This window comes from Hypanus sabinus, unplaced genomic scaffold (genome assembly GCF_030144855.1).
Source record: "Hypanus sabinus isolate sHypSab1 unplaced genomic scaffold, sHypSab1.hap1 scaffold_592, whole genome shotgun sequence".
NCBI classification, from domain to species: Eukaryota; Metazoa; Chordata; class Chondrichthyes; order Myliobatiformes; family Dasyatidae; genus Hypanus; species Hypanus sabinus.
Genome location: NW_026781449.1, coordinates 181526 through 204330, shown reverse-complemented (window position 1 = coordinate 204330; position 22805 = coordinate 181526). Strand labels below are relative to the sequence as shown.

General features: G+C 49.5%; 1 protein-coding gene across 2 annotated transcripts in view; it reads right to left on the bottom strand.

Moving 5' to 3' along the window:
* The window catches only part of LOC132389534 (keratin, type I cytoskeletal 19-like), a 104224-nt gene extending 84490 nt beyond the window's left edge, over positions 1 to 19734 (bottom strand). The window contains exons 1-8 of one of the 2 annotated variants that reach the window (XM_059962008.1): positions 19375 to 19734; positions 18060 to 18142; positions 17116 to 17272; positions 16851 to 17012; positions 16537 to 16662; positions 15726 to 15940; positions 14370 to 14437; positions 7546 to 7698 (exon numbers count right to left, since the gene is read on the bottom strand). In XM_059962008.1, the coding sequence (XP_059817991.1) occupies positions 7604 to 7698; positions 14370 to 14437; positions 15726 to 15940; positions 16537 to 16662; positions 16851 to 17012; positions 17116 to 17272; positions 18060 to 18142; positions 19375 to 19719 (1251 nt within the window). In that variant the 5' untranslated portion in view covers positions 19720 to 19734 and the 3' untranslated portion in view covers positions 7546 to 7603. Of the gene's footprint in view, positions 1 to 7545; positions 7699 to 14369; positions 14438 to 15725; positions 15941 to 16536; positions 16663 to 16850; positions 17013 to 17115; positions 17273 to 18059; positions 18143 to 19374 lie in introns of those variants that run through there. The other variant, XM_059962007.1, reaches the window with a different exon arrangement.
* Positions 19735 to 22805: the final 3071 nt, after the last annotated feature.

The window sequence follows — 22805 nt, the reverse complement described above, 5'->3', positions numbered from 1 at the left end:
CAAGTTGGCAGATCGATGGGCGGCCAGCCCCTATGTAATAGAGAGCCAGATGCCGAACCTGCCAGTTTACCGGGTGAAACCTGAGGATGGGAAAGGGCTTATCAAGGTACTCCATAGGAATCACCTGCTGCCACTGGGTCAAGCGGTGCAAGTGGATAAGGAGTGGGAGTTTACGCCTGGTTCAAGGACTCTGCGAGGGCGCGGAGAAAGGGAAGAGCCCGCTGCTGAAGAGCGGGGACGGGTCCCTCACCCGGGAATGGCTACCGATTCGGAAGAGGACGACTCAGATGAGTGGCCCCTGTTCCCATTCGCTGGTGCTCCAGTACCAGGAGAGGAGGCTCCTGGCCCTTCCTATACTGCATTGGGTGAGAGGAGGGAAGGTCTTGAGGGTCAGATGGAGAGGCAGCCAACATTGGTGGGAGAGAGAGGGTGGAACCCAAGCGTGAGCCGGAGAGATCTCAGGTGAGGGAGGACCACCGTGAGGAAGGGGATGAGGGTCCGTCAGGTAGACCTGGGGTGTCCGAGACAGTGGGTTCGCGGGTGACGAGGGAGCCCAGTGGGGCAGAAGGGGTATGGAGATCTCAGAGGATTAGGCGCCCCCCGGAGCGGTTGACATATGTGGTACCGGGAGAACCGAGCGTGATTTCTACTGCTCTGGGTAGTTATGTCACTGCTTTCTGCACCTGGGTTGGGTTTTGTGTGTTGCAAGGAGCTTTGGGGAAACTCTAGTAATGCCATGAGGGCATGATATTTGCTGGTGGGGAGAGAATGTACAATGTCCTGTGAATGTTACTCAAAATGGCTTCTTCAGTTTGTTACAAGTAGGAATGCTTCTTTGTCGGATAAGTATTTCTCTCGCCGTTGTTTCGCTTTAGAATGGCTGATATGGCAATTGTATTAGTCTGTTAATCAACGGGGAATGTTATTGTGTCTTGTGAGGCTGGGAACTTTGGGGAGGGGTTTTCGCGGGTTTTTGGTGTGAGGGGAGTCGGGAGGAAGACGCCGAGGGAGGGGGACGTGCGCTCGGAAGACCACCGGGGTGTCCGGGGTGGAAGACATGGAAGTCGGAGGCAAGCGACATATGACATATACTAGCCTTTTGGGTAAGTGTTACATTTGTGGGGTGCTGAGCTGATTGTGGAGTTCAGGAAGGGTAAGATGAAGGAACACGGACCGATCATCGTGGATGGATCAGAAGTGGAGAGCGCGAGCAGTTTCCGGTTCCTGGGTGCCGAGGACTCGGGGGATCTAACCTGGTCCCAATATGTCGATGCAGCTGCAAAGAAGGAAAGGCAGTGGCGATATTGCATTCAGAGTTTAAGGAGATTTGGTTCTAAACAACTGAAAACTTCTCTCAGAAAGACAGCGTCCATCATTAAGGACACCCCTCCCCACCCACCACCTTCCTGCTCTGACTTCTCTCTCTCTCTCTCTCTCTCTCTCTCGCTCTCTCTCTCTCTCTCTCTCCCTCCAGTCCTGACGGAGGGTCTCGGCCCGGAACGTCGACTCTTCACGCTTTTCCGCAGACGCCGCACGCCCGGCCGAGTTCCTCCGGCGTTTTGCGTCTGTTGCTCTGGATTTCCAGCACCTGCATATTTTCCTGTCGTTACGGATGGAAATGGAATCCCGGAGCGTCGGGCTGTGCTCGGGCAGAACACTGGATGCGCTCCCGGTGTTGGGTTCCAATTGCCCCCAACGGGAAGCCTTGCTTTCGGAAGGCCCGCGTCCAAGTCGGAGAGCATTCACCAGTGGAATGCCCGTCCATTATTCCCTGAAGGCGGCGTCAGGGGTCGACAGGGTGGTAAAGCGCCGTCTTCGCGGGCATCTACAGCCCGTCACTTCGTCCAGGCTGCTGTCCCCACACTCTTCCAATCCGCCACCAACATCCCTGTACCAGAGCACTCGTCTCTCTCAGAGCGAAACAAACGACGCCCGGGGGCAAACGCCCGTCACCGTGAGGGGCTTCGAACGGGCTGGTAATTCAGGGTCAAAAACTCCTTTGCTGCCACAGCGTAAGACCATAAGACAAAGGAGCAGGATGAGGCCATTTGGCCCACGAGTTCACTGTTAGCTCAAGGCTGATCCTTTTCTTCCCCCTTCCTGAGCCTCACTCCGCCACCCTCTCCCCGTAACTATTGATCCCGTGTCCACTCAAGAATCTATCAACCTCTGCCTTAAGTACACCCAACGACCCGGCCTCCACAGCTGCCTGTGGTAACAAATTCCACAGCTTCACCACCCTCTTGCCTAAAGAAATTCACCACACTGGACACTCACCAGTGCGCCCGCCGACAGCCCCGCCCTCCGGCAGCTGCCAGGCCCCTGTCCCCGACACCCCTGGGGAACAAGGGGCCCCGATGTCAGAGGGCTGTTTCTGGGTTTCAGTTCGGCATTCGACACAGTCGTCCCAGAGACCCTCGGTGAACAAGCTCCTGCCCTGGGGTCTGAGCACACCCCTGTGCCTCTGGGTGTTGGACCTCCTGACCGACCGGCCTCAGGATGGCCAGGATGCACGACCGCTCCTCAGTCCCCATCACCCTCAACAGGGATACCGCCCCCGCTGCCGGGGTTGAGCCCATCACGGTCCACTCTGCTCACCCCTCAGTAATCACACTGTCAAGTTCACTGCCGACGTGACACCGATGGGACACACCACCAACAACGATAATACGGCCTTCAGAGAGGAGCTGCAAGAACTCCATGCCAGGGACCCCGAGACTCAGACACAGTGACTTTCCCCGAGGGGTGAGGCTGATCAACACCTCCATCCACTAACCCACTCCACTCCACACCCCCAACTACCACTACTTGGTCATTTCCTGTCAGAGCCACCTTGTGTACGGACACTCCTGTGCCCAGCGTCACTTGATGGGCACACAATGTGGAAAGCGGCCAGTGAGTGAGTGGATCAGTGAAGGAGTGGATCTTGGAGGCTTTGACTCAAGAGGCAGTCATAGATGAGAGCCACAGGGAGATAGTCACACGGAGGCTGCAGGAAGCAGGTCGTTGGGTGGCAGTCAGAGGGGAGAAATCGAAGGTGTGCAGACAGGTAGTGCAGAGCACCCCCGTAGACATTCCCCTGAACAATAAGTTTACCGTCCTGGGTACTGTTGGTGAGGACGACTGGCCAGGTGTGAGACACGGTGGCAGGGCCACAGGGTCAGAGTCTGACCCTGTGGTGCAAAAAGGTGGGATGGAGAAGAGGAGAGCTGTCGTCATTGGGGACTCTATAGTCGGGGGAGCAGACAGGACATTTTGAGGACGTGAGAAGGAAACCCACATGGTTTGTTGCCTCCCGGGTGCCCGGGTCCAGGATGTCTCTGACCGGGTGCTTGACATCCTGGTACGAGAGGGAAAGCAACCAGAAGTCGTGATACATGTTGAGACCAGCAACATAGGCAGGAAGAGGGATGAGCTCCTGAAGTGTGAGTTTCAGGAACTAGGCAGAAGACTGAAGAACAGGACCTCAAGGGTGGCGTTCTCAGGATTGCTGCCAGTGCTACGTGATAGTGATGGGCAGAATTGGAGGAGATGGCAGTTGAATGCGTGGCTGAGGAGTTGGTGCAGGGGGCAGGGTTTTAGATTTTTGAATCATTGGGATCACTTTTGGGGAAGGTGGGACCTGTACAGATTGGATGGGTTGCACCTGTACTCGAGGGGGAGCATGTGGTTCTGGAGGGTTTAAACTAATTTGCAAGGGGGTTGGGACCCGGAGCGATAGAGTAGAAAGTAGTGCATGGAGTAAAGCCAGATCTAACATATAGAGAGGCTTTGAGGCAAGAGAATGAAGGTAAAGGTAGTAAGGTAGAAGGGCAAAAGTGCGTGTACTTCAATGCGAGAAGCATCAGGAACAAAGGTGATGAACTGAGAGCTTGGATACATACATGGAATTATGATGTAGTGGCCATTACAGAGACTTGGCTGGCACCAGGGCAGGAATGAATTTTCAATATTCCCGGATTTCAGCGCTTTAAAAGGGATAGAGGGGAGCGGGTAATGTGGAGGAGGGGTGGCATTACTTGTCAGGGATACTATTACTGGCTGCAGAAAGGGTGGGTAATATATCAGGATCCACTTTTGAGTCAGTATGGGTGGACGTCAGGAAGAGGAAGAGTAGTTACCCTCTTGGGGGTATTCTATATGCCCCCTGGTAGCAACAGGAATACCGAGGAGCAGAATGGGAGGCAGATTTTGGAAAGGCGCAAAAATAACAGGGCTGTTATCATGGGTGTCTTTTACTTCCCTAATATTGATTTCACTTGATTAGTTCCGAGGATTTGGATGCGGCAGAGTTTGTTAAGTGTGTCCAGGACGGATTCCTGTCACAGTATGTTGACAGGCCGACTAGAGGGAATGCCATACTAGATCTTGTATTAGGTAACGGGTCAGGTCACAGAGCTCTCAGTGGGTGAGCATCTGGGGGATAGTGACCACCGCTCCCTGCCCTTTGGCATTATCATGGGAAAGGATAGAATCAGAGAGGACAGGTAAATTTTTCATTGGGGAAAGGAAAATTATGAGGATATAAGTCTAGAACTTGCGGGTGTGAATTGGGATGATGTTTTTTGCTGGGAAATGTACTATGGACATGTCGAAGTTTAAGAATCTCTTGCAGGATGTCAGGGGTAAATTTGACCCGGTGAGGAAGATACAGAATGGTAGGGTGAAGGAACCATGGGTGACAAGTGAAGTGGAAAATCTAGTCAGGTGGAAGAAGGCAGCATACGTGAGATTTAGGAAGCAAGGATCAGATGAGTATTGAGGAATCTCGGGTAGCAAGAAAGGATTAAGAAGGGGCAGAGAAGAGCAAGAAGTGGGCATGAGAAGGCCTTGGCGAGTAGGGTAAAGGAAAACCCCAAGTCATTCTTGAATTGAGTGAAGAACAAAAGGATAATAGGAGTGAAGATAGAATCGATTAGAGATAAAAGTGTGAAAATGTGCCTGGTGGCTGTGAAACTGAGCGGGGTCCAAAATGAATATTTCTCTTCAATATTCACCAATGAGAGGGAATTTGATGATGGTGACGACATTCTGAGTGAAGTTGATTTTCTGGAGCATGTTGATACTAAGGAGGAGGAGGTGTTGAAGTTGTGACAATACATTAGGAAGGATATGTCCCCAGGGTCTGAAGGAATATTCCCCAGGCTTCTCCACGATGTGAGGGAAGAGATGGGAACCTCTGGCTAGGATCTTTATGTCCTCATTGTACACGGTAATGGTACCGGAGGATCAGAGGGAGGCGAATGTTGTCCCCTTGTTCAAAAAAGTTAGTAGGGATAGTCTGGGTAATTATAGACCAGTGAGCCTTATGTCTGTGGTGGGAAAGCTGTTAGAAAAGATTCTTAGAGATAGAATCTATGAGCATTTAGAGAATCATGGTCTGATCAGGGACAGTCAACATGGCTTTGTGAAGGGCAGATCCTGTCTAACAAGGCTGATAGAGTTCATTGAGGAAGTGACCAGACATATAGATGAGGGTAGTGCAGTGGATGTGATCTACATGGATTTTAGTAAGGCATTTGACAAGGTTCCACATGGTAGGCTTATTCAGAAAGTCAGAAGGCATGGGAGGGAATTTTGACCAGGTGGATTTAGAATTGGCTTGCCTGCAGAAGGCAGAGGGTCATGATGGAGGGACTACATTCAGATTGGAGGGTTGTGACTAGTGGTGTCCCACAAGAATCTGTACTGGAAACTCTACTTTTCGTGATTTTTATTAACGACCTGGATGTGGGGGTAGAAGGGTGAGTTGGCAAGTTTGCAGAAGACGGAAATGTTGTGGTGTCCCACAAGGATCTGTGCTGGAATCTGTACTGGGGGTAGAAGGGTGAGTTGGCAAGTTAGCAGACGACAGAAATGTTGATGATAGTGTTGAGGATTGTCGAGGATTGCAGAGAGACATTGAAAGGATGCAGAAGTGGGCTGGGAAGTGGCAGATGAAGTTCAGCTCGGAGAAGTGTGAGGTGGTTCACTCTGGAAGGACAAACTCCAAGGCAGAGTACAAAGTAAATGGCAGGATACTTGGTAGTGTGGAGGAGCAGAGGGATCTGAGGGTACATGTCCACAGATCCCTGAAAGTTGCCTCACAGGTAGATAGGGTAGTTAAGAAGGCTTATGGGGAGTTTGCTTTCATAAGTCTGGGGATAGAGTTTAGGAGACGCGATATAATGATGCAGCTCTATAGAACTCTAGTTAGGCCACACTTGGAGTACTGTGTCCAGTTCTGGTCGCCTCACTACAGGAAGGATGTGGAAGCATTGGAAAGGGTACAGAGGAGATTTACCAGGATGCTGCCTGGTTTAGAGAGTATGGATTATGATCAGAGATTAAGGGAGCTATGGCTTTACTCTTTGGAGTGAAGGCAGATGAGAGGAGAGATGATAGAGGTGTACAAGATATTAAGAGGAATAGATAGAGTGGACAGCCGGCGCCTCTTCCCCAGGGGACCACTGCTCAATACAAGAGAACATGGCTTTAAGGTAGGGGGTGGGAAGTTCAAGGGGGATATTAGAGGAAGGTTTTTACTCAGAAAGTGGTTGGTGCGTGGAAAGCACTGCCTGAGACAGTGGTGGAGACAGATACACGAGTGAAATTTAAGAGACTACAAGACAGGTATATGGAGGAATTTAAGGTGAGGGAGGGGCGATATGGGAGGCAGGGCTTGAGGGTCGGCACAACATTGTGGGCCGAAGGGCCTGTACTCTGCTGTACTAGTCTATGTTCTATGTATACAATCAATCTGCGTATAGAAGCTATCGTATCTATTTATATTTACAGTGTTGTTCCCTGTTCTGCTACAGATCCGGAGTAACAATTACTTTGTCCACTTTGACACGGTAAATGATACGAAAAAAACTTGAACCTTTAAGCATTTGACACAATGACCTTCATAAATCAAATTATTGAGGACAGGAAATGGGATGTCAAGCTGACTCAGGCATTGGCGAGGCCTAATCTGGAGTACTGGGTGCATTAATGGTCTCCGACCTACAGGAAAGATATCAGTAAGTTTGAGAGAGAGCAGAGAAAATTGACAAGGATGTTGCGGGGTCTTGAGGATCGGAGTTGAAGGTTGAATAGGTGAGGATTTATTCCCTGGAGTGGAGGAGATTGAGGTGGGATTTTGAAAGGTGAACGGTGAAAGGTGGTTTTCTCAGTGGAACATGGGGGGCGGGTGAGGGGATCTTTTTCACTCCAGACGGGGAGGGGGTTGAAGAGTGTGGAAGGAGCCGGCTCAAGTGGCGGATGACGGATCGATTGTAACGGTTCAGAGGAGTTTGGATGGGTGCGTGGATGGGAGGGATATGGAGGGCTGGTGCAGGTCGATGGAACGGGGCAGATTAATACTCTGGAAGGAACTAGATGGGCTGAAGGGACTGCTGCCGTGTTCAATGACTATATAAGCTCACAAGGATTCAGCCGAGAGACGGGGTCAGTGGTCGTTTGAAAACAGTGTTGCAGTACAGAACAGACTCCTCATGGTGGCCGGTTCTTAAAGCCTTTATTCACCTCTCAGAGATACAGAAAGCAGACAAATCACTGGATATCTTGAGTTAAATCTTGCACGTAGAACTCCCCGCTGATTCCCAAGCCCCTCTCTTCATTAACTCTGCTCCTCCATATGAGTAGACACCACCTGTCCATCCACAATCTTCTCCACAACGGTGATCGTCTTGGTCTTGGTGGAAACAACGGGCTCTGAAATGAAAATAGTTAGTTAGAAATTTCATTGGACGGTCGACTGATACAGTCACCAATCAGCAGTCACAAGACCATATGACATTGGAGCAGATCTGGTCCATTCGGCTCATCGAGTCTGCTCTGCCATTCCATCATGATTTATGCCCTTAAATGTACCAAATGACTCAGCCGCTGCAGTTGTCAGTTGCAAAGAATTCCACAGACTCACCACCTTCCCGCTGAAGAAATTTCTCCTCTTCCCTATTCCAAAGATACGTTCTTGTATTCTGAGGCTGTGTCCTCTGGACCGAGACTCCCCCGCTACAGGAAATATCCTCTCCACATCCACTATATCTGTGTCCTCTGGTCCGAGACTCCCCCACTATAGGAAACATCCTCTCCACATCAACTCTATCTGTGTCCTCAGGTCCGAGACTCCCCGCTACAGGAAATAACTTCTCCACATCCACTCTATCTGTGTCCTCTGGTCCGAGACTCCCCACTACAGGAAACATCCTCTCCACATCCACTCTATCTGTGTCCTCAGGTCCCAGACTCCCCCACTATAGGGAACATCCTCGCCACATCCACTCTATCTGTGGTCCTAGACTCCCCCACTATAGGAAACATCCTCTCCACATCCACTCTATCTGTGTCCTCTGGTCCCAGACTCCCCCACTATAGGAAACATCCTCGCCACATCCACTCTATCTGTGTCCTCTGGTCCTAGACTCCCCCGCGACAGGAAACATCCTCTCCACATCCACTCTATCTGTGTCCTCTGGTCCTAGACTCCCCCGCGACAGGAAACATCCTCTCCACATCCACTCTATCTGTGTCCTCCGATCCTAGACTCCCACACTATAGAAAACATCCTCGCCACATCCACTCTATCTGTGTCCTCTGGTCCTAGACTCCCCCGCGACAGGAAACATCCTCTCCACATCCACTCAATCTGTGTCCTCCGATCCTAGACTCCCCCGCTACAGGAAACATACTCTCCACTCCACTCATTCTGTGTTCTCTGGTCCTAGGCTCCCCCACTATAGGAAACATCCGCTCCACATCCACACTATCTATGTCCTCTGGTCCTAGACTTCCCCACAGTAGGAAACATCCTCTCCACATCCACTCTCTCTGTGTCCTCTGGTCCTAGACTCCCCCACTATAGGAAACATCCTCGCCACATCCACTCTATCTGTGTCCTCTGGTCCTAGACTCCCCCGCGACAGGAAACATCCTCTCCACATCCACTCTATCTGTGTCCTCTGGTCCTAGACTCCCCCGCGACAGGAAACATCCTCTCCACATCCACTCTATCTGTGTCCTCCGATCCTAGACTCCCACACTATAGGAAACATCCTCGCCACATCCACTCTATCTGTGTCCTCTGGTCCTAGACTCCCCCGCGACAGGAAACATCCTCTCCACATCCACTCGATCTGTGTCCTCCGATCCGAGACTCCCCCGCTACAGGAAACATACTCTCCACTCCACTCAATCTGTGTTCTCTGATCCTAGGCTCCCCCACTATAGGAAACATCCGCTCCACATCCACACTATCTATGTCCTCTGGTCCTAGACTCCCCCACAGTAGGAAACATCCTATCCATGTGCACACTATCTTGGCCTTTCTATATCTGGTAATGCCAATGAGATCTGCCCTATTTCTTCTAAACTCCAGCTAGTTCAGGCTCAGACCCATCAAACACTCTCCATTCATTCACCTTTTCATTCCGGGGATCATTCTCGCGATCCCCTGCAATGTCAACACACCTGTTCTTAGACATTGGACCCAGAGCTGCTGACAATATGTGGACTACAGTTCGACCAATCCCCTATGAAATACGGCCTGTTCCACCCACCACTTCTCAAGCGGGACCGGTCACCCCATGAGCTCAGTGATGCCGATCGTTCCAGCCCCTCATTGCCTGTCCAAAGTGTCCATGGTCCGGAGTATTCTGAGATCCAGTCCGGAATGTTTAGTACTGATTTGACACCCTCCTTCTTATTAATTGCTAGCAACGGTGTGCGTCTCAAATAGCCTCTGATAACCAAGTCCCGCTACTGAGCCCAGTGGAACAGTTTCTACTGACAGGAGAAGAGGCAAAAGCTTTTTCAGCATCTAATGAAATGACACATTCTGGGGTTCTGGGTGAAGAGGTATAAATTATATTAATCAATTTTCTAACATTGAAAAAGGAGTACCGGTTCTTAATAAACCCAGTTTGATCTTCTGAAATACTCTGTGACAGTATCTTGTCCAAACTAATAGCTAAAAGTTTTGTAAGAATCTTAGAATCTACATTTTGTAGCGATATAGGGCGATAGAATGCACATAGGGTAGGGTCCTTATCTTTTTTAAGTTTAGGGAAATAGTAGCATCATAGAAAGACTGAGGTAATCTCTTCTTAATAAATGCATCATTGAAAATTTCACATAACCATGGTGAAAGCAAAGAAGAAAAAGTTTTTAAAAATTCCATGATATAGCCATCAGGGCCTGGGGCTTTCCCTGAATTCATTGATGAAATAGCCTCTCCTCCTTCAGCCACAGAAATAGGAGCATCAAACAAACTCCGATCTTCATCTGTCAGTTTGGGAATATTCAAATTATTTAAAAATATCCGTCATGGACAGAACACCATCAGATTCGGATTGATATAAAGATTTATAAAAATCTTGGAAAGTTTTATTAATTTCTTTATGATCAGTAGTCAAATTACCATCTTGTTTACGATTTTTAATAATTTGTTGCTTAGTCAAATTAGCTTTTAATTGGTTAGCTAATAATTTACCAGTTCGATCACTATGGATATAAAATTGAGCCCTGGTCTTAATTAATTGATTCTCAATTGAAGAAGATAATAATAAGCTATGTTCCATTTGAAGCTCTACTCTCTTCTTATAAAGTTCTTTGGTAGGAGTCACGGAGTAAATCTTATCAATCTCTTTAATTTTATCCACCAATATAGCTATATCAAGATACCTTTGTTTTCTTTTACCAGCGGAATATGAGATAATTTGTCAGCGAATAAAAGTCTTAAAAGAGTCCCAGAGGATTCCTCTGTCAGTCTCTTCGGTATAATTTGTTGAAAAAAAAAACAAGCTTTTGATAGAGTTGAATGGACATACTTATTTAATGCGTTAAAAATATTTAATTTCAGTTCCAAATTTATATCAAGGATTAAACTAATATATCATAAACCTGTTGCTTCTGTTCTTCCTAATAATCATAGATCCTCTTTTTTTCCAATTATCTCGCGGTACGAGACGAGGTTGTCCTTTAAGTCCTCTATTATTTAATATTGCACTGGAGCCTTTAGCCATTGCTATTCGTGAATCACCTAATATTTTTGTTATTACCCGTAATGAGAAGTTATATAAGTTATCACTATATGCTGATGACGTTGTTATATATTTCTGATCCTGACTGGTCTATTCCCGCTATTCTATCCTTGTTGGCTCAGTTTGGTAGCTTCTCTGGTTATAAATTAAATTTAAATAAGAGTGAACTATTCCCTTTAAATGCGCAAACTTTACTGAATAACAGGGTACCATTTAAAGTTGTTACTGATAACTTCACTTATTTAGGTATAAAAATTACCAAGAAACATAAAGATTTATTCAGATTGAATTTTTTGCCTTTGCTTTATCAAATTCAACAACTTACTACTAGATGGTCTCCCTTATCCTTATCAGTGGTTGGTCGGATTAATGCTATTAAAATGATGGTTTTACAGGAATTTTTATATTTATTTCAAGCTCTACCAATTTTTATTCCTAAATCTTTTTTTGTAAACATAGATTCAAAAATTTCCTCATTTGTGTGGCAAACTAAAAACCCCAGGTTAAGTAAAAAAAAAACAGTTACAGAAACCTAAAAAAGATGGTGGTTTAGCTTTACCTAACTTTAGATTTTCCTATTGGGCGAATAACATTCGAAAATTAATATACTGGAAACATGATTTGTATTCACCATTATGCCCGCAGTGGGTAAATTTGGGATGTAATGATGCACGAGGATACTCTTTATTCTCCGTTCTTGGATCTTCTCTTCCTGCTGATTTAGCCAACTTCAATAAACAAATATCTAACCCTATTGTCAAACACACATTACCAATTTGGTTTCAATTTCGTAAGTTTTTCACTCTGTGAAATTTTGCTCTTGATAGCCCTATCTTATTTAACTTTAATTTAAACCCTTCTTAATAGATCAAGCCGTGAGCGTATGAAAAAGGAAAGGTATAAGATGCTTTCGTGATGTTTTTTTTTTGAAGGCAGTCTGAAGTCTTTTGACCAACTTTCTAACAAATTTAAGTTACCTAAAACTCATTTTTTTAGATATTTACAAATCAGAAACTTTTTTATATAAAGTTTTACCATCCTTTCCCAATTTAACTCCGATGGATTTTTTAGATATAATTTTTACCTTGAACCCTTGTCAGAAGGGTTTAGTGGCTCTTACTTATAATATGATCATGAAGATACAACCAGAAATGTCAGGAAGAATTAAACAAGAGTGGGAAAAAGAGCTTCAATATACTATATCAACAGAAAAATGGGGAAAAAAATTACTACTGGTTAACTCTTCTTCTATATGTGCTAAACATGCTTTAATACAATTTAAGGTGGTACATAGAGCCCGCATGTCTAAAGATAAGCTTGCTCGATGCTACTCCCATATTAACCCTCAATGTGACAGATGTCACTCAGAAGTTGCTTAATTAACCCACATGTTTTGGTCATGTCCCACCTTACATAACTATTGGAAGGAGATAGATGCTACCATTTCCTCAGTTTGGAATATTGATTTACAACCCCATTTTATCACTGCAATTTCTGGTATACCAATTGAGGATGACATCGATTCTCCCCTCCGATTAGACGAATGACCGCATTTGCAACTCTAATGGCCAGAAGGTCCATATTACAAAATTGGAAAGAAGTCAACCCTCCTACCACGTTTCAGTGGTTCTCTCAAACTATTTCTTCTTTGAGCTTAGAGAATATTAGATGTACAATTTTTGATCCATCAATTAAATTTGAAGAAACTTGGGGACCGTTTATTCGACATTTTCATATGAGTTAATTTGACCTCTTACAGACCTTTTCACTGTTTATCCTCGTTTTGGTATGGAGTTCCGGAGTTCCTGACACTATCATGTATATATAAACTATTATTATTGCCCATGTTAGTTAAGGTTTATTGCTTTATTTTAATATATTTTTTCTTGTATTTTTTTCCTTCTTTTTGTGATTATCCTTTTTTCATATACAATTAATACAGGCTTGATTGATTATCTTATGATGTTCTCGGTTGATATCTCAATAAGATATTGATATCTTATTACTAATTTAACTTCAAGCCTACTGTATTTATAACCTATTCAATGTTATGTTATGTTATGTTATATTATTATTTTCTTTTGTATATGAAACTCAATAAAAAGATTGAAAAAGAGAAGGGGCAAAAGCGGGTCACTGGCGCTATTAAAACCAGTCGCTCTGGTCAGACGGGGCACAGCAGCCGTGGTTGTCAGCTCAACTAGAAGGAAAACTCTTGTCTCAAACCTTCTGCTGCCTTGTGGCTACACTCTCTCATGGGGAAGGCTTCCGGAGTAAACCCCGAGGGAACGTCACAGCTATCTCGGACCCTGGTCAGACCCCACTCGGAGTACTGTGCTCAGTTCCGGTCCCCTGACTGCAGGAAGGTGTGGAAGCCATAGAAAGGTTGCAGAGGAGATTTACAGGGATGTTGCCTGGATTGGGGAGCATGCCTTATGAGAATAGGTTGAGTGAACTCGGCCTTTTCTCCTTGGAGCAGCGGCGGATGAGGGGTGACCTGATAGAGGTGTATAAGATGATGAGAGGCATTAATCGTTTGGAAATTCAGAGGCTTTTCCCCAGGGCTGAAATGGCTAAGACGAGAGGGCACAGTTTTAAGGTGCTGGGGGGTACGGACAGTGGATATATCAGGGGTAAGATTTTCATGCAGAGAGTGGTGAGTGCGTGGAATGGGATGCCGGCAACTGTGATGGAGGCGGATATGATAGGATCTTTCAAGAGACTCCTGGATAGGTACATGGAGCTCAGAAAAATAGAGGGCTAGGTAATTCCTGAGGTAAGAACATGTTTGGCACAGCTTTGTGGGCTGGAGGGCCTGTATTGTGCTGTGGGTTTTCAATGTTTCTATGGTTTTAAAATTCAGGAGCGGGGGTCCACAAGGCATTCCTACGTTGGGTTCAGTGCCGACTGGCAGCTCCTGGGCCTTAGATGACACTCCATCCTCAGCAACGCAGACGGAATTCCGGAGGGACCCAGCGAGTCCCGATGTTGGGCTTCAGCCCAGATTCAGAATCAGGTTGAATATCTCCGGTGAAGATATTGCCGTGAAGTCCCTTGTTCTGCAGCGGATGAACAAGCAGTATACCACAGACTAACAATTACAGTATGAAATATATCAATAAAATTAAATTAGTGTAAGCGGGGAGAATAATGGTGAGGTAGCGTACAAGGGTTCATTGTCCATTCGGACATCCGATGACGGAGGGGAACCTGAAACAACGACTGCTTATTCCTCACCACGGACGCTGCCTGACCTGCTGAGCTCCTCCAACATTTTGACCGCTTTACCAAACTTTCTCAGCCCGACTGCATCGCGCAGCCGTGATAAAAAGGCCTACTCACTTTTTTCCTCCGTGACCACCGTCTTCGTAACAGTTGATGAGCTTGACGCCTGGCCTGAAGACTTGCTCCTGAAAAGCAAAGGGGGCAGAGTGTGACCTTGCACTGCGGGAGGGGCCGGGACTGGGAGGCGGTAGGAACTTCCAGGGAAACATTGCCTGCCACAGAACCTTAGCACACAACTCTGATCGCATCCCAGGCAAAGCCCACCCCACCATTGAGCATATCTCCAAGGAAGACAGCAGCATCCATCATTCGGGACCCCCCCCCCCAAACATGCCCTCTTCCCATTGCTGCCATCAGGCAGGAATACAGGACAGTCAGGTCCCACACCACCAGGTTCAGGAACAGTTATTACCTCTGAACCATCAGGCTCCTGAACAGGTGTGAATAATTCAAACGCCTCAACTCTGATCAACCATCAGGCAGGAGGTACAGGACAGTTAGGTCTTACACCACCAGGTTCAGGAACAGTTATTACCTTTCAACCATCAGGCTCCTGAAGCGGTGTGAATAATTCACTCGCCCCAATTCAGAACTACAAATCTTACACAACCTACAGGACTCACTTTCAACGTCTCAGCAACTCATGTTGTCGGTATTAATTTACCTTTTCTAAACATGTGCACGGTTCGCCCTCTTTTGCATATTGTACATTTTTAAATCGGTCTTTGAGACGTACAGCTTTTCATCTTTTTGATTGTATTATTTCAGTTCCTTGTCAACAACGGAGACTCTACTCAGGGCAGAAGTGGTTACATGAGGGGTCACACTTTTAAGGGGAGGGTTGTCAGAGTTAGGGGTTTTTTTGACAGAGCGGTAGGCGTTTGGAGCACCCTACAACGATAGAGGGAGAGGCATATACATTTAGGGCACTGAAGAATCTTAAAGAAACCCCAATACCCAGAGCCTGTACTGACACCATCTTACTGCCCTCTACTGAGCCTGGTGTCTTGTTTATTATTTATTGTCATGCCTGCACTGTTTTGTGCCCTTTATGCAGTCCTGGTTAGTTCTATAGTCCAGTTTAGTTTTTTTTATCTGGGTTGTTTCTACATAGTTCAGTCTGGTTTTTGCATTGTTTCATGTAGAACCATGGTCCTGAAAATCGTTGTCTCGTTTTTACTGTGCACTGTACCAGCAGTTATGGTCAAAAGACAATGAAAAGTGACGTGACTTGACTTGAAGACAGGCACAGAGATGATAGGAAAACGGAGGCTATGTGTGAGGGAAGGTTTGGATTCATCTTACAGAGGGTTCGAATCACGGCAGGTCATTGAGGGCCGAAGGGCCTGTACTGATCTACGTTCTAAGACTGGGTTGTATTCAGGTTCGAGTGTCGTCTGGCCAGTTGCTTACCCGAAGCCGCCCAGCAGCCTGCGATAGGTCTCAATTTCCGCCTCCAGTCTGCTCTTTATGTTCAGGAGCTGCTCGTACTCCGCGCTCATCGACACGAGTTTGGCGTGGATCCCCCCCAGCTCCGCTTCCAGCCCGTTGATGGTCATCTGCAGCTTGTCCCTCTCTCCGCCGAAGCGCATATCAACCTCGTCCAGGTTTCTCTCCAGAGAGGCGATCTGCGGGCAAGGAGCGAGCGGTGAGGGTGGAGGGGGTTTCCAGTGACCGGGCCGCGCTCTCCCCAGCTGCCGTCCTTCGACAGCCGCGCGTCGGAACGCAGCCTAAAAAGCTGCCACACCGCCGGGTACGGGAATGGCCGGGAAGCGCTCGGGAAGACTCCAAAATGTGGTCTGCAATGGGTCGACAAAATTACCCGACACTGCACCGGCCCCCTGCTTACCAGCCATCCATATACAGAATGGTGCTGGAAAAAGGGGACGGTAACACCGTGAAGGATCTCATCCACCGTGCTCACGGACTGTCTGTCCGACTCCCATCGGGGAGGAGGCTTCGTCAGGACCACCAGACTCAAAACGGCCTGGTACAGGAAATGCTCCGTGGCCCCACAGCAATCGTCACAACTGCCCAACACATCACCGGCATCTGCCTACCCACTGGTGGCGGGTGGGGGGAAGGGGTTTGTTCACCGGGGTCCATGGGAAGACAGAGCCCGTCTCAGGGAGTACACGTTACCCTAATAATCAATCAGTCAGTAGTCGGGTGGCCCCTTCTCCTGCCCCCCACCACGGTCAGCCCAGCCCGACGGGTCACTCACAATACTCTGCAGTGTGCTCAGCTCGGTTTCCAGCCCCTGACAGCTGCGCCTCAGCTCAGTGAGCCTGGACTTCTCACCGTCGATGGCACCCGCGTTGACTGCCACCTCTTGTTGCTTGTTCGCAATCTGAAACAGTTCAATGTTAGGGATCGGCCATGGTGAATTGAGGGAGCACACACGCCAAGGGCCGAATGGCCTGTTTATGAACACTGTGGTCACCTGGACTCGAGAACAGGTGTGTCGCTCGGCCGTGAGTCTCGACGGGGTCGGCGGGGCCTGTTCTGCACGGAATCTCGGAATAAGTATCCACTTACCTCCTGTTTGTACCATTCGTCGGTCTCTGCCTTCTGCTGGCTGACCATGGCTTCATATTTCCCCCGAATGTCTGCCAGGATCTTGAGCAAGTCCATGGAGTTGTCATCTTTGACATCGACAGAGACGTTCCCAGACATCTGAGACCTCAGGCTCCTGAGTTCCTGCAGGAAGGAAAAAAAATCAGCGATGTCAGCCTCCGACTCCCAGCAGTGACACGGAACAGAGACAACTCACAATGTTCGGGCAGTGACGCCCGGAGCTTACTTCTTCATGGTTTTTCCTGAGGTAAATGAGCTCCTCTTTCAGGTTCTCGATATCTCCCTCCAGCTCACTCCTCTCGAGGGTCAGGTTGTCCAACATCATGCGCAGGCCGTTGATATCGTTCTCAACGGACATCCTGATGGACAACTCAGTTTCAAACCTATCGAGATGAGGAGATAGCAGGAGATTCGGGTCATCGGTGGACAGGGCTGAAGTCGTAATGCATTTCCTGCCCGAAAGTGTACAAGAGATTTGAGCCTGTACTCACTGGAATAGAGAAGAATGAGGGCTGACCTCACTGAGACACAACGAACGGTGAAAGAATGTGGAAAGGATGTTTCCTATAGTGGGGGGGTCTAGGACCAGAGGACACAGATAGAGTAGATGTGGAGAGGATGTTTCCTATAGTGGGGGAGTCTAGGACCAGCGGACACAGATAGAGTGGGTGCGGTGCGGATGTCTCCTATGGTGGGGGAGTCTAGGACCAGAGGACACAGATAGAGTGGATGTGGAGAGGATGTTTCCTATAGTGGGGGAGTCTAGGACCAGAGGACACAGATAGAGTGGATGTGGAGGTGATGTTTTCTGTAGTGGGGGAGTCTGGGACCAGACGACGCATATAGAGTGGATGTGGAGAGAGGACAAGAGGACAAGGAATGGATGAATGTATGATTCTAGGATCTGCAGACAGATTTGAGGTTTTTTTTATGGGGGGAGAATACAGTGTGTCCATTTCCTGTTTCTTTGTCCCATGCTCCAGCCCAGTAGGTGGCGGTAATGTCCCTCTTACTTGTCTGCCTGTCGCCGTTAAACTTCCGGAGAAGTAGACGACGACCTGGAGGACTAACTTGGTCCATTGTCCGCCCTCCAGTGGAAGAGGGAGGGGCGGAGGAGGCGGACCCGGTCAGTTGGACCTCAATACTCGGATCGGCCGGCTCGGTACTAACTTGGTCTTGAAGTCTTCCGCCGCCAGTTTGGAGTTGTCCAGCTGAAGCATGATTCCGGAGTTGGTGAGGATCAATTCGTTGATCTGCGGGAGACAGGCAGTGAACATGGACTGGGTGGAGCAATGGTGCGTGGGGAAACACAGGAGCACTGTCCCGCCCGCTTTCGGTGTCCAAGGTTAAACCCTGACCCTCAATTCCTACCACTCTCCGCCCAGCCCCCGCCTACCTCAGGGCTACCTCTTCCTGTACCAGCCCCTCACTACTCCACCCTGCCGTTCCCCGCGCCCACTCCACATGCCCCTCCGCCCTCCTCTCTTCTCCACCCTGTCCTTCCCTCCACCCTCTCCACCAGACAGCACTTCCCTCTACCCTCTTCACCAGCCCCTCTCTCCTCTATCCTGCCCTTCCCTGCGCCCTCTCCACCGACCCTCACACACTCTCCTGCAGTCCGCCCGTCCTACCTTCGCATTCGATCCACTTTGCCCCGTGGGCTTTTGTCGGGTCCTCCCGCTCTCCCCATCCCACGACCCGCAGAGGACACGCTGCGTGGGCGCCGGAAGCGCGCTGACACTTGCCGACAGCCCCCCCCCCCCCCACCCCCGACACCCTTCTGTTGGTCAAATCCGCAAATGGCGCGTCTCGATGGCCGAGTGAGAAGCAGAGTCAATCTTGAACCCCTGCCCCGACCTTCTCCACCAGCCTCCCCTCGCAGCTGCCCTTCTCCCCTCTGCTGAGGGCACAGCCTCACAACAAAGAGACGGCCACTTAGGACGGAGCCGAGGCGGACGGCTGCGGCGGCGGCGGCCAGGTTGGGTACCCTTCGAGCGGGAGGATCTCATGGGCGGCGAGGCGCCTCTTCCCTCCGCTCGCTCGTGGGTGACCCTTGGGCAGGGTGCTTAACCTGCCTTCCCCTCTACCCACCCCACTAACACTGGCCGTGTTCGCTCGAAACCGTGGGGACAGGTGACGGTGCGGATCACAACTCCTGCTGATGTGACCACTGACACCAGGCAGACAATCTCTGAACGTTATTGATAATTGCTGAGGGGAGGAGGCACCCGTTGTGTAAAGACATCTCCCGGTGGGTTCAATAGCCTCTGAAACTTTGCAAAGGTGCACTCGGCAGGGGCAATAGATTAGCCAGACTGGAATGGCGGAACACACACGATCGGCCGAATGGTCTCTTTCTACCCATGATGTAGAAATGGCCATCAACCTCCCACCCTGACCATCTTACCCCCCCCCCCCACACACACACACGCACACACACACAGCCTGGGGAGGGGGTGTCAGCTGTTTATTCTCGGGCGCTTACCTGGTCGCGGAGGCTGTTGATGGTGGCCCAGTACTCGCTGTAGTCGCGGGTGGAGGGCCCGGCCTGTTGGTAAAACTCCCGGATCTGAAGCTCCAGCTCGGCGTTGTCCTTCTCCAGGGTGCGCACCTTCTCCAGGTACGCCGCCAGCCGGTCGTTCAGCGACTGCATGGTCTGTTTCTCGTTGGTCAAGGCGGAGGAGGAGGACGAGGAGGACATGCTGAAACTCCCCCCGCTGCCGAACCCGCCGCCCAGCCCAGCGCCGCCCAGACCACCGCCGAACCCGCCGCCGAACACGGACATCAGGCCGGAGCTCATTCCAAAGCCGGCGCCCAGGGACGAACCCATGCCGTAGCTGGAGACTCGACTGCTGGAAATGCGACCCTGGCCGAAGCCGGACATACTGCTTCCCCGCATGCTTGTCGAGGTCCCGATCAAGCTCCGGGACCCCGGGGTCGGACGCGACATGTTGGTGCTGATGAAGCCGGGTAGAGTCTTGTTCCTCAGCCTGCACGAAGCCAATGGTGTGCGGGCACCTGCTCCTCGCTTCTTTATATCCTCATCCCGAGCCGGGCCGCCGCCCAGAGAAAAGAAAGCGCTGGGCGTGGAGCCTGGGGCTCTTTGGAGGGTCTCGAGTTACGGCGGACACACCCAGAGTCCGAAACACAGGGCCCTGCCGCCTCCCACGCCGGCGGAGCATGTCTGATTCATTCTGGAGCAGAGAGAGAGAGAGAGAGAAAAGTTTCTCCAAGTTTAACTGTACAAGTGCAAGTTTAATTTTCGTTCAACCATATTCCCGAAAGTAGCGTTCCTCCGGGAGCAGGGTGCAAAACACCCTACCAAGCTGCACACGGCACAGGACGCCTAAAGTTACGACGGCGGGAAAGCAAACGGTCACAGCCTTCAATAATATCTTTAAAAAAGAATAACTGGCGTGCGGTTTTGTGCAAAATTCACGGATCCCGGTGGAAGTGCCGGTGAAGGTGCCAGTCACAGCGGGGAAAGGCGCCTTCATTTTCAGCCCCTGGTAGTCAGTCAGTCGGATGTGTTGGATTTCAGAGAGAGATTTCAGACGGTCACTGGGATTACAATGGTGGGTGCGTCGGGGTGGGTGTGGGGACCACTGTGGAGGGGTCTTCCGCTTCTGCAGAGGGAGGGGCCGGGTTGGGTGAGGGAGACCCCCTCCCAAGTATTGCCGTGGGGCGCCACCCCACGGGGGTAACTTGAATGACAATAGGGCTTTTGGCTTTAAATAATCGCATTCATTCAACACGACTTTCAACAGTGAGATCCCGGCGGTGAGGGAGGGGGGTCTGCAGCGAGCTGTGGAGGGGGGTTTGAGAGGTGGGGTGGGGGAACGATGGAGGAAGGGCATGGCGAGGCACTGAAGATGTCACGGTCACGCACCGCAGAGCTCGGTTCGTGACGGCGACTCGGAGCGCTGGACCCGGTCTGCCCGAGGTCGAGAGCGGGGGAATAGTCCCTGCGCGGCGGCATATTCCCCACTTTTAAAAACTCCCCCGCACAGATTTCACACTGTCAGTGGATTCTACAGAAAGCCAGCAGAATACGACTTAACGCGTTCAGAGTGAACGTTAGATGTTGAAGGTGTATTCGTGCCCTGGTGAGGAGTCTCGGTCCGAAACGGCGACTGTTTATTCCCCTCCATAGAGGCTGCCTGCCCTGCTGAGTTCCTCCAGCATTTTGTATGTGTGTGTGTGTGTGTGTGTGTGTTTGGATGTGGCTGTGAGAGAGAGAGAGTGTGTGTGTGTGTGTGTGTGTGTGTGTGTGTGTGTGAGAGAGAGAGAGAGAGTGTGTGTGTGAGAGAGAGAGAGAGAGAGAGAGAGAGAGAGAGGGAGAGTGTGTGTGTGTGTGTGTGTGTGTGTCTGAGTGTGTGTGTGTGTGTGTGTGTGTGTGTGTGTGTGTGTGTGTGTGTCTGTGTCTGTGAGTGTCTGAGTTTGGGTCTGTGTGTGTGTGTTTTATTCCCGTAAAGTTTCAAATGACGATTTATTTTAATTTAAATAAAATTTGGGGATGTGACAGTGTCGGGGGGTCAGGTATTGGAACGGACACGGACCAGCGCTGAAAGGGCTGAAGACTTCCCCAGGCAGAGACCCGGTGTGGATGTGGGGGAGGGACAAGTTGTTGGCCGTTGCCCCTCCCGTCCCGTCGATAATGGATGTCCGGTCAGTTGTTAATTTCAAAACGTGTCTTCTGCACATTCTGTTGAGGGGAGACGGGAGGAGATTTCTCGGGCAGTTCGGTACCTTAAGGGGGTTATGGCCGGGGTGGGAGTGCGGGGAAGCTCCCATTGCCGGTTAAATGATTGTAGTGAGATGCTGAAGATGTTCTGTCGGTCAGTTGTGGAGAGCGCCCTCTTCTTTGTGGTGGCGTGCTGGGGAGGCAGCATTAAGAAGAGGGACGCCTCACGTCTTAACAAGCTGGTAAGGAAGGCGGATTCTGTCGTGGGCACAGAACTGGAGAGTATGACATCGGTGGCAGAGCGGAGGGCGCTGAGTAGGCTACGGTCAATCACGGAAAACCCTGAACGTCCTCTGCGCAGCACCATCCAGAGACAGAGAAGCAGCTTCAGCGGCAGGTTGCTGTCAATGCAATGCTCCTCAGACAGGATGAAGAGATCATTACTCCCCAACGCCATTCGGCTCTACAATTCAACCACCAGGGGCAGGACATGTTAAAGTGCCGGGGTTAGAACTGAGCTTAAGTTACCAATGCACTTTAGTAAACTATTTAAGAACTTTGTAAAAGCTATTTATTAATGATTTTTGGGAGGGTGATTTTAGATGCATTTCATATTTATACTGAGTTAAATACTGTATGTAATTAGTTTTGCTACAATAAGAGTATGGGACACGGGAAAAATGTTGAATTTCCCCTTGGGGATGAATAAAATATCTATCTATCTATCTATCTATCTATCTATCTATCTATCTATCTATCTATCTATCTATCTATCTATCTATCTATCTATCTTTCTATCTATCTATCTATCTATCTATCTATCTATCTTTCTATCTATCCATCTAAATGCCTCCAATGACGTGCGTCTCAAACAGCCTCTGACAACCAAGTCCAGCTCCCGGCCTTCACGTGTGCTTTAGCTACTAAGCCCGGCGGAGCCGTGGCTACTGACAGGAGAAGGGGGCAAAGGTGGGTTACTGGCGCCTTAAAACCAGTCTCTCCGGGCAGATGGGGCTCGTCGGCCGCGGTGGGCAGCTCAGTTAGGAGAATGGAAACGCTGATATCACACCTCCCACTGCCTTGCGGCTGAACCCAGTCGTGGGGAGGGCTTCGCGGGTGAACCCTCGAGGAGAAAAATCCGGAGCTGGAGTCCCGTAGGCGCTCCTCCGCTGACGGGCAACCCCTGCGATGCCGCGGTTTGCGGGCTGTATCGGTCTCGGCCGTTCCTGCGT